Below are 12,186 nucleotides of genomic sequence, written 5' to 3'. Positions count from 1 at the left end.
AACCATGCCAGATGCATTTGCTTTCACCAATCGACTAACATTTTTTTAACTACTCCGAACCTTAAGGTTTAGTATCGGTTACTGGACATACATAAACGTTCATGCAGTTACCTACAGTTGGCATCTCCATAAGCGATTGGAGGCAGGTTGTTGCATATGACGTAGCCTAATATCTACGTATGTGCAGTTGCGTACTTTGATGCGATAGTTGTGGCTAATGCCGTTGCTAATACTGCACTATCCATGAGCTGGTTGACCCGAACTGAATTTTTTTCAAATTAGGCCTTTACAAAATGTTTAGTGGATTGTCTTTCTACAGGCCAACAGTACGATTTAACATTTTATTACGACATGCAAGCTATTGTTTTGATAGTTTTATCTACTCCATCACAATATATGGCGTTGCGGAAACAACTAAATTGACGTGACTTCACTTAGACCAACAAAGAAATAAAATATTTTCTTTGCAAAGCGATTTTGTACAAATACTGTAAAGATTGTTTTCCTCCTTTCGCTGGATTTAAGATTGAACAATGATGTTTGTTTATAATAATTTTTATTTTGATGTATATAATGAAAAGGAGCTTACTTCCTGTGTCAACCACTTGGGCGCCTCCTGCGTTTACGAATTGTACATTTCCAAGTTGTAGAATGCCCGCCAAGACACTGCGCATGTCCGTTTGCTGACCTTCTTTGAAGCCAATAGTCGCAAGAGATTTCTACAAAAATGATGTTAAAAAACGTTTTATACTGATATTGGTCGTTATATGCCACTTACTGTATAACAGAAGCTATCCAGATAACTCGCACAAGACGAGTTTTTTCATCCACAAATTTCATGCGATTAAAGGTGTAACAGATGTAAGTAGGCCTATGAGATGTTTTTCTACAGTAGTTTATTAATATAATATGAAACCAAGGAACTTTCAGAAATAATTAATTAAACTACCATTCAACGTTTTATAGGCAGAGAAAACTTTTTCTCAAACCGTAGAAAATTTCATTATCAGATCACCGCTTCAATGCGTGATGGAAATCTACAGATAAATCTGCATCAAGCATTGCAGAGTGCAAAAAACAGTGTTGCAGAACGCGTTTTCGAATATTAAAATAAATATTAAATTAAATTCATATTAATAGTTTTCAATGCTATTGAACCATAATCGTTGTAGAACTACGCAGATTACGTTTTGTTTGAACAAATAAAACTCAGAAATATAATAAAATTAGTTTGCGTTCTTCTGGTGAATATATGCTAGGTTACCTCGTGATGTTAAAGATGATAACTAGCTTTTGTATTTCCGACGTTTCGTCAGTCAGCACGACTGACTTTATCAAAGTGGCTAAAACAGGTTAACACAACCTGTTCAGCAACGATGGCACAACACAAAAACATACTGATAAAATGAGTAAAGTAGCCACCTTGATAAAGTCAGTCGTGCTGACTGACGAAACGTCGGAAATACAAAAGCTAGTTATCATCTTTAACATCACGAGGTAACCTACAAACCTAGCATATATTCACCAGAAGAACGCAAACTAATTTTATTACCAAATGCCTGGTGAACAGTCTCTCTCTGTTTTTACTCAGAAATATTTTAAGATTTGAACAAAAGAAGATTAATTATTTACTCTAATTAATTACTGAAATTATTTCAACTTTATAGTTATCTTTAAGTTTAAATTTCAAGAGTTTGCAGTGAGTTTAGTTGAGGTGCAGCAGCAATTTAATGTAAACAACGCGTTTATGATGAATGCATAAAGACATCGACTAAAACCTACTCTAAAAAAGCTAAAGCATGCCCGAGAATCGAACTGCACTCTTCTGTTTAAGCAGCAGTTGGCTAGACAATAGACATGGCTGCTTCATATCACAGCTGATGCTATGCCGTGTTCTGTAGATTTTCAGCCTTCAGCAGACTACCGAACTACGAAACGCATCTACAGTAGGCTGTATACAAATTACTCAGACTCAATGGAACACCAAAGCTAACGTTGATCTTTACTGCTGGCTGCAAAAACTCAAGCCTCTAACTATTAGCTGACTGGTGAATCAGTGAGCAAGATTTATATACCTCCAAGGCATCCCAGTCTTCAGCGTCATGTAAGGTTGGATCAAAAGTGCAGCCCGACTGGTTCAAGTAATGAAAATCTTTTGCTTCAGTGAGGAATAGTTTATCTGTGAGGAAACAAAATATCTCATTCATGTTCGGTTAATTTATCTTTGAGTTTTCTTATTTTATTTAAGTTTCTTATGCATGCCTCGCCATTAATTAAATGTTTTGATCAAGTGAACGAGAAGACAAGGAAGCTGGAAAAGTCGAACACTTCAACGAGGCCACAACAGGTAAACGTGAGTAGTCTGACGAAATGTTAGGTATCTTGTATAAAGTAAATTTTCACAAGCAATACAATAATTCCCTGTCACTTCAAAACTCGAATGACGTTCTCACATAAACAAACCCATAAAACAAATTGTTATGACATCAACAAAGCCAACAAGTCTTCACAGTGCATTAATCTATTCTGTTGACATCAAAACAGACATGCCACAAAAACACAAATGGTGCGTTTTATTAATGTAAGAGTTATTAGAGAGCAAACCTTTATCCATTGCTGACAATCCTTCCATAAGTTGATAGAAAATATGATAATTTCGTTCACCTGGGTTCTGTCTAACAACTCGATGCTACAAGAAATGAGAGGTGTTAACTTTGAGGAAGCGTTTTAAAATTTAGACAGGCTAATGGTTGTAAGCATGCAAAAAAAAATTTTCAAAGATTATTCGACTTCAAAGCTTCTTTGAAAATACATTGGAAAGAGTTTATTCTGTATATTGCGTACTGTATTACTATTATAATAATTTACATGCAAGAGAGTTCTTTAAAATACCGTAGTCAAAATGTAGCGGTTTTGAAATTGCTGTATTTATCATTAGCACATGAAAGTACGTAAACGTTGTAATTGTAAAACATTTACAAGCAAACTGTTGTCTTTATTCATTCTGATACTAGAATATAACCACGCAGTTATTACAAAAATATGCTTGTGACCATTCAAGCGATAAGTGTCTTCAATCGAGGAAATGATTTACGTTCCCACATTTTCTGACTCATTTGCTAATGACGTGGTCACGATTAGGAAGAATCTTACTTAAGATTCAGTCTCACAGTAATATTGTTTATTTCTATGTTTCAGTACTTAAAATAGAACACGTCAAGTATAAATTAAATAATAAATACTATTAATATTACAAGAAGTGCTCAGTGCCAAGCAAAAAGCTAAGCAGAGCGATTTAAATCAAATATAGTTATTACTCTATAAAGTATAAACCCTTGACAGCCTGTTTCACCCTAAAAGGAGGATCATTAATAGGTCATTATTCTAACAAAATAGAATTATATTTGAATAAGGACCTTCTGATAATCTTCCTTTTAGGTTGAAACAGGCTGTCAAAGGGTTTAGAAAGTAATAACTATATTTGATTCAGGTACAGATTATATGGACAAAATCTGCAATGAAATGAGTCATGAAACCCAGAAGACATGATAATTTTAGTTTAACGAACATCTTTGAAAACGACCGCTGTGGACCTTTCCTTACTAGTCACTGATAGAATCTAGTTCAAATTTAAACACTTCATAGTATACAAGATGATGAAGATCTAAGAATATTTGATTAAGTGGAGATTAAAACTTAGCACTGCAAAATCACTATCAGCGTCTTCTACTGAGGTAGACAGACAACTGTTCGACGAACGATGTCATTACAAGCTATAGTGGCTTTTTTAGGGAGAGAACGGGGCGACATTGAACCCCTTATGAACTAGTTTTAGCTGTTTGAGAGCTTGCTTCTTGTAACATCCATTTATTTCCCATTATATTAGTGTGGTGCAGTGAAGTAACTAGCCAATCACGTGATGTTTGTCTACCTCATCTGTTTCCTTCCTAACAGAATAAGTAACATCCTGAGACGTTCTATCATCCTATTGGAACAACAACACTGCGGCAGATATCAAGGAAATATGTTTTAAGTAATGAGCAAGATTTCGTTAAGTTGCGTTTGATCAACATCAAATGTAAATAAATATTAAATTAAGTCTTACCTTTTCAAGTAAATCTGGTATATGGGATGAGATATAGCTTCAAGATAAGGAAACATTTCAGCACTTCAATGAAAAAAAAGTAAAAGAAAAATCGTAGGCTACAACAATACAATTTTTTTAATTTTGTAAACTATAATTGCAATCATCTTTTTATACACAAAAAACTATCTTACGGTATTTATTCAAAAACTTATCTCTTAAGCGAAATGTTTCATGAAAAATACGATAACGCTAGATGAGTGGTATGTAACAGGGCCTTGGTGATGAATATAGTTTTACTCCTCTGCTTCAAGCTGTCAACATAAGGATACAGTCCGTGATCCTTCCTCCCTTTATTTGACCAGTTTTACAAAAAAGTAGCTGGATGAATTTTCCAAATCTACTTGAGTTGTTATTGTAGACGGTTTTGGCGTTCCCCAAGGCTTCCAGAAGGGGACCACTCTCTAATATGGATTGGTCAATTGACCGACCGTCAACTTGCACAGTTCTAAGATTTATGAAAAATATCAAATTTCTAAATTATTTTTTAAAATCTGGGTTAGTTTGAAACACTCACCTTAGTTTAGCGTATAAATAACTAACACAAAATCCCGGTAGTAAGAAAACTTACTGCAACAAAGCAAATGATGATATCAGGTCTTCAAAAAGAATGCTCGATTCTTAATTTAAACGTTTCTAACTGACTTATATTCAAGAACAGGAAATCGATAGATGAATATACCATAGCTGAAGACCACAAATAAAATGAATGTATTATGGTACATAAACTTTTTGTATTTCACGATCATTGCAAGTCATATAAGCTATTGTCTATGCTTGGCATACGTTGTGTAGCCGTGTGCAGTTATATAAAATGACTTTAGCCAGTATTTCTCAAATAATCTTAAACGCTGAGGACATAAAATAAAGGACCCAATCTTATACAGTATTTAGATAATGTTATGTTTAGCATGGCGTATTGTTTATGTTAGAGTAAAAGCCAGGCTTACCACAAGCAGTGTGGTAAACTCTCATTCTGGGCTACTGCCACAATAAACTTATTCATATGCAATTAAAGTGACGTTTTTGAACACTATTTCATTGAATTTTATCATTAGTTTTTGAACGCTATTCCTTTAAATTTTTTATAACAAACATGACCCTTATAATTTGTTTGCTTTGACATTTCATTGGTACTTTCCTGATTATGATACTTTTCTGATTACACAACTAACGACTATCTACAGTAAGCATCTACCTCACGTTTATTTTGTGCTCCACTTTTAGCTTAATTTATGTCATGCAGCTAAACATTTTTATTTAACCACTTTAAATAGGCACCGTGTTTTTGTTATATCTTATTGACACCACCTTTTGTTGTAAGCTATCCATATCGGGGCACCGGTGTCTTCCCTGGGCCTAATTCCACCCCAATTTCGAACCAAACAAAAATTCCATATTTGCAACAAAAAAAAAAAACGTTTAAAAAAAACTTACTCTCCGCCACTGGATTGCTGACTGGCCTTTGAAAGAAACCCAAGCATGAATTTTGTAGCTTCCGTTTTTCCTGCTCCACTTTCTCCACTACAAAACATCACGATTTTAGTGACAAAATCATATGAATTATCATAATAATCACATCGTCTCTAGCAACAATCAAACTACTGCGTTTGGATGAAGTGTTTGCCTTTTTTTTTTAAAGATAAAATGCAAAAAAAGTAAAAATAAAACTGCACGAATAAGGCTTAGCTACAGCAGCGCAACTAGAAAAAATCAAAGGGGGTCGGCAACAAGAGAAAAAACTAACAATTATTTGTAGAAGCGGATATATCACAGCTAGATTGTTAGAATATTAGCCTATAGTGTAAATTGACAGCGCAATGATCCAAGAAACAACCTTTTTCGCTCTGTCTCAAAAAAAGTTTTCCGCGCTTTTAAAAGTAGGCAGCAAATTGTTTGCTCTCCAGGCCCACATTTTAAAAAGTAGTTTACACAAGCTTAGGGCCTGAATACACGTCAAGTTTACAAGATTGCAAAGAATATTTAATTGCCGTCTTTTTGATACCAAAATTATAAAATTGTTTTAAGATTGTGTGAAGTTGCGACCATTCGAAGATTGCAAATCAGACTAGCCTAAAGCCAGCTGCAGTTTCGTTTTGTGGGTTAATAAGGTTGCATCCTAAGTTAGCCGATTTACCAAATTTTAGAAACCAAATTCAAAGAAAGGAAAAGAAATTCTTTTAGTTTTTCCACCCTCATTCTTGTAATCCCAATCGAGACAAAGGATTAGCTATTCTAACCTGGCCTTGATTGCCTTATCTGTACCCGGACGAAATCATCCATTTTAAAGCGATCGATACAAATTCAAGAAGAAAATAATGTTTATATGAAGACCGTTCATCGCACGTCAATTAGGCCTATGTTGCATTATAATATTTATAACATAGGCCTAATTGATGTTAGATCCACGGTCTTCATATTTAAAACATGATTTGAAAGAAGCTCACACAGTGCCCCAAAGAAGGTGGGCCCAACTCCTTCTCTTTTTGGGCCACTGTGTGAGCTTCTTTATATTCCTGTGGTTTCGTTACGTTGATCCCAACCTTACAGAGGTACAATGTATTTACATTTGTTTTTACTCGACCATTGACACAAGTTTGCGTGAATAAATGACGGTCTGTTAATGTTTGGTGTTGCGGTTTATGCGACTTGAGCGTGAAACAAGTTTGGTATGCATAGAACGTAGCTTGAACTGACACACGTTAAGTAGTACGTAAGTCTCAGTCTAGTTAGTAGTCCCTCTTGTTGAAGATGCAAATCTTAAAGGAGGCTGTCATGCCGACTAAACACCCCCCTAGTTGCGCCCCTGCTTAGTCAGAATGACTTTAATAAAATGAGTCCAGAAAGTGACTTAAAAATTATAATTACATAACTAAGCATGTTTAATACGTAAATTTAACGTACGTCTACAGGGATAACGCCCAGAAGAAAGCCGTATCTACATTCGTAGTGAAGCATGACATCCTCGGATTCAAAGACAATAATGTCATTTCACTGTTTCAATTGCGCTTAAATTTGGTTAACAGTTATCTCGTATTAAAGGTTTGACAAAATAGTAATATCATCCCTGAGTAATAGCCTACCTACTTATAATAGTTTTATAGTATAAACGTCGCAAAAGTAATAGAACGTTAAATGTACCGGTACTGTGTAAGTATAAAAAAGTATTTACTGTAGAGTCTACAGCAACAAGAAAGCGTAAAAACCCAAGACTACTACGCTATCATACAATGAGGATTGTTGAGTTAGAATAGAAACAAATTGAGCGAGACCAAAGTCGGAAATGGTCCTTACATCAACCGAGAAATAAGTGTCGTGGTAGGGTTTGAATACAAAAAATTTAGCTTCACCTAACTCTGCTTGTGACCATTTACCTTATAAGAACACACTGACTTTCTTCCCTCTTCCACATGCATGTGAAACACTCGTTTGCAATCGCAAAAACATGAGGAGGTCTTTCGCCTAGATCTTTTCCTGTGTAGCTCTGAAGTGTGTCATCGGAATACAGGTCCTGGATTCGCTTATAAGGATTCACTGAGATGAGAATTGAACCGATATAGGTCTGAAGTACACACAAATATAAATAATTTATAACACTTTACAATGTAAGCGCCACAAAATACTGTAAACCAAGGTAGCTGAAGTAGTAGGTTATCTGCAACCATTGGATGCTTCAGTGAACAGTAAAACACTGCAACTAACGGTCCAAATGATGTCAGTTTCAACGCTCTGTGAGCAAACAGCTACTGTGCCTTGATAAAACATTGATTGATATGTTTGAATAGAGAGACGAAGATTACTATTTTCCATACCTTTCCGTTACCTTAATTTATTTCTGTCTTTACGTCAAATCTTTACAGGAAAATTTGGTAATGGTTGACCGCTACTTTAAGCATTTCTTACCTGACTACATTATACTACTGTATAGTAGGTTACAATTGTAATTTTTGAAGAGAATCAATTTCAAAATAAAGTCGCTAAAAGAATTAACATATCTCTTTTTTGTTTATAGACTTCAGAGTAGGCTAATACTGTGAGTCATAAAGATACACAAAATGGATTATTTAACTGGGTCTGCTACTATTCGGTGAGTCCGATTCAGTGAGTCCGATTCGGTGAGTTCCTAACCTCTAACCCTAACCCCTAACCCTAAAACGGCAATGATAATTAGGCTACGGTACCCGATAATTTAAAAAACAAATAAAAAAATCACTAAATAGAGATCGGACTCACCGAATCGGACTCAACGAATCGGACTCACCGAAACGGGCCATTCCGTATTTAACTCACGTATATATCGTTACTCTGATATCTTGTATGCAAGTTGCAAAGAATCGAAGCTTGATTTAATTCTGACATCTTCGCCATATCCTCTATTCCTTCCAGGAGGATCCCATTCATCAACCTTACCTTGCTCCCATCCAATTCCGAAACCCACATCCTCCGCTCCTGAAGCAAAACAAAAGAATGAAAAACTTGAAAAGAATATCACGCAAAAATCTAAAGTTACCTTTGATGACAAGAAAAAAATAAAAAATAATTAGAAATAATTTGAAAACGATTTTGTAAAATTCAGTTGTGAGCAATAATGGACAACCAGATACAGCATAATAGGCTACTGTAATAATACTATGTGTTTTTATGTAGCGCTGTAGCCTATCCATCGCAAAGATTAGCACTACAATGCGGATAATGTGCGCAGAGCGCAAGTAGAAGCGCAGCCGAGTAGCCTATACATTATTACGAGAAAATAAGTTACTGATAACAATTACAGTATTTGTTCTTTTTTGTTCATTTCTTTTTTGTCCAGTGCAGCGCCTTTCTCACGTAAACCACAATGGTGAATTTTCGTCGGATTGGATTTTATGACTTTTTGTTTGGCTCATCTCTTAACTTACACAAGACGAAACCACTTAGATTTTTCTTGTAGACTTTTGATCGCCACTAACTCAGAAGCGAGCAAAAAGACTATAATGTAAATATATTAGCTTGAACATAATTATGTGAGAATCCTTATAGCAAACATTCTAGTTCACATCCACAATTTAAGTCAGTTTGCAAATTTCAACGTATCTACGTGGGAGTGGTATATTTTTTAACATGTAATTTGTGCAAGAGTGGATTTGTTTTTGTTTGTTTGTTTTATTATCTTTATCCTGCATTGCGGGAAAGCGGACTTGAGCGCTATGCATCGGTGTACTCCTTCCGACGTACACCTGACCCACGCTGCAGCCGACTGCAATGTCTGTTTCCGGTTGTCTACTCTACTTATGACTTAAATTTGGTACTACCCATTACTCGAAATCGATCACTGGGTAGAGGCAATTATCGTAAAGTTTCTTGCCCAGAGAAACAACAGCAAGTGCGGGTGGCTGGAGTCGAACATGCAGGTTCTCGACTGCGAGCCCAACGCGCTAACCACTCGGCCACTGCTGCCGATATGTTTGTTGCGGCACCGATAAGCCCAGCCTCATGGGCGAAACACAAGTCTGTCTCTGTCAATTCTTGCTATAATCGGCTACCAATAAGCATTTTACTGATTGGATAGTTTTAATGACTAAGAGTGAGGCTACATTGGCTTGGTTTGCGAAACGCAATATTTGCTAAACCATGTTTGTAGTGAATGCTCAATTACTCATTCCTATGCTGATGCCAGATAGAGATCGCTCCTTCAATACACAAGACGAGTGATTATCTATTCAAAAGATTCATAAATTAAATGATAGTAGGATAACAATTGTAGGCTACCAGGCTATTACTGTTGACCTATCTTCAAGGTTATAATGAGTAATGACGAGATGCAGGAGATAAGAGAAAAAGTACAATTGTTGTCGAACACCATTAAGAAGTGTTTCTATTAACTTAATACGCAAAAACTCGAAAGTTTTGTTTAAATTTTACAGAAACAATAGCAAATCCTCACCTCCCCGTAATCCGTCTTGAACACAACCTCGACTCCGTCGCATTGCGTAACCACAGCAGGTTGCCAGTCATCAGGCTTTCCGTCTGTCAGCCACACTCGCGCACCCTGTGATTAGGAAGTATAAAAAATAATGCACAAATGTAAACTTGCTGCAATTGAAAACAATCCACCGAACCCCACCTATGTTGAACGTTAGAACACACACTGACCACTGACACAAACATATTTCTTGCATTGCATTGCAAAGAGACCTATACTTTTTCAGGTCTCATCATTCAACGCAGGTTGACGTTGCTGTGAGTTAGTTATAGTCGTATTGTACCTTAGTTGATATGTAAGTTACCTTTTTGCAAAGCTGGCTCTTTTTTACTGTAGCTTGATATAAGATATGATACAAGAATTACTTTTAGCAGCATGACCGTTGCTTACTTCACAAATGTAGATAGGCTACTCCTACAAACGACCTGTGTTAGCCTTTTGCTGTCAGTTATCTATGGTAGTAGCGGTTCGCACTAGCTTCCGGAACACAGTTTCCTAGTTATGTGCTAGTTTGGGCCAGGTACCACTGAGATGCTCAGGTCCCAAATCAAGGCACTTTTAAGAAAAATGCAATACATCCAAAGGATACGAGGTGTTTTTTTAAAATTTCCTGACCCCTTGGAAAGGTTCCGGGCCCCTAAAGTTATTTCGGGCCCGGGTCCAAAAGTAGCCTATCCCTTAGAGTCCTAGACCCCCATGTCAACGCTACTGATCATGTGCTATGGTAAATTAGTGTTCTGAAAGCTAGTGCAAACCGTTACAACCACAGCGAACTCACAGTCTACCATGCTAAAACAGAACTTTTGTATCTAAATTAGTGAAATAAGATTTCAGGATGAAACTAACGCAAACGACTGTCTTGACCAGTTTTTTGTTTAATCAAACTCACCGTAAATAGCAAGCAATACAAAATAAAAGCAACTTGTCAATAACAACTAAATAAGTTACAAAAGTGCATTTCTTTCTTGTCAAAGCGGGCCGTCTGCTCATTGCGTATCGATATTAAATAGGCCTACCATAATTATCAAGAACAATTTGTTTTTCAAGAAGCCTCACGGCGTAACGTTAGGTTATAAAATATTTGTGTAATTTTCAAATCATGAAAATACAATGATGTATTGCTTCCAAATATACAGCCACGATTTTCGCTGCATATTTGTTGAAAAGGAAATGAAATCTTAGGAGATGAGCAAATGAAACTCCTCTTGGCCCGTTTTCGTCTTTCTTATCAAACTGTTTGCCTCACCTCAGTTGTCAAGCTTGATTCAGCCATTCTGATTTTAGGAAATTTCTTCAATTTCCCAGAAGAAAACTTGCTGAATCTTTTCCCAGGTTCGATGCGTTATAGCCCGATGAAAATCCACTTCACTTTCAGTCATTCAATATAATATTGGGCAACGCATTTGTTCAACTTGCCACGTTTTGTGGCCTAAAATTTATCAAGAAAAACGTTTTTTGTATTAGTATAAGAAAGAGTCAAATATAAAATAAAATCAATGAATCTAAAATAGAAGATAACGTAGCCTACACTTCTCACAAATATCAGAAGGCCTGTGTCCAAAATATGTCATGTTTTGATTCACTTAAAACTCTATATAAGTAGGCTAATGAAAATGTGTTATATAAGCGTTGATTAGGTTGTATTTTTCATTTAGCAACAAAAGTTTTTTAATGTGTAGGCTATAACTTCACATCCTTTCTTCAGGTTCTTCTAATGGGGCAACCACGCTAGCCCATATCTTTTATGACAAAACGATATAAGTCGCAGTAAAAAAGTTCATTAAGCCTATAGCTCTTGTACGGTACTTTAATTTTTCTTTTAAGTTTAAATTAAATAGTCCAGCTAAGGTGCAACTATAGACCTTAAAAGTTATTTTCCTACTATTTGCTCTTCGATTTATTAAGCTGGTTTACTCTGCTGTGCAAGCTGACGAAACTACACTACATCTACATTCCCTTCTTTGGTATGGTCTGCTTAATGTTTTTATGTAGATTTCAGTACATCCTGTGTTCTATCTTATGTGGAAGACAACTTCTTTTTTCACCTTTGTTTTTGCGTTGTCAAGGTGAATTTTTTTAT

At 35.9% G+C, this 12,186-nt stretch overlaps 1 protein-coding gene across 1 annotated transcript in view; it reads right to left on the bottom strand.

The window, feature by feature from the left end:
• The window catches only part of LOC145772429 (unconventional myosin-X-like), a 40,381-nt gene extending 29,002 nt beyond the window's left edge, over positions 1-11,379 (bottom strand). Inside the window, exons 1-10 of the mRNA XM_082584307.1 lie at positions 11,353-11,379; positions 10,068-10,172; positions 8,435-8,593; positions 7,519-7,706; positions 5,582-5,668; positions 4,417-4,592; positions 4,106-4,119; positions 2,605-2,689; positions 2,076-2,179; positions 590-719 (exon numbers count right to left, since the gene is read on the bottom strand). Coding sequence (XP_082440433.1) covers positions 590-719; positions 2,076-2,179; positions 2,605-2,689; positions 4,106-4,119; positions 4,417-4,592; positions 5,582-5,668; positions 7,519-7,706; positions 8,435-8,593; positions 10,068-10,172; positions 11,353-11,379 — 1,075 coding nt within the window. The remainder of the gene's footprint in view (positions 1-589; positions 720-2,075; positions 2,180-2,604; positions 2,690-4,105; positions 4,120-4,416; positions 4,593-5,581; positions 5,669-7,518; positions 7,707-8,434; positions 8,594-10,067; positions 10,173-11,352) is intronic.
• Positions 11,380-12,186: the final 807 nt, after the last annotated feature.

The sequence above is a fragment of the Aplidium turbinatum genome, chromosome 6 (genome assembly GCF_918807975.1).
Source record: "Aplidium turbinatum chromosome 6, kaAplTurb1.1, whole genome shotgun sequence".
NCBI lineage: Eukaryota > Metazoa > Chordata > Ascidiacea > Aplousobranchia > Polyclinidae > Aplidium > Aplidium turbinatum.
Note: the sequence above shows the minus strand (reverse complement) of the source record. Positions and strands in the feature narration are given on the sequence as shown.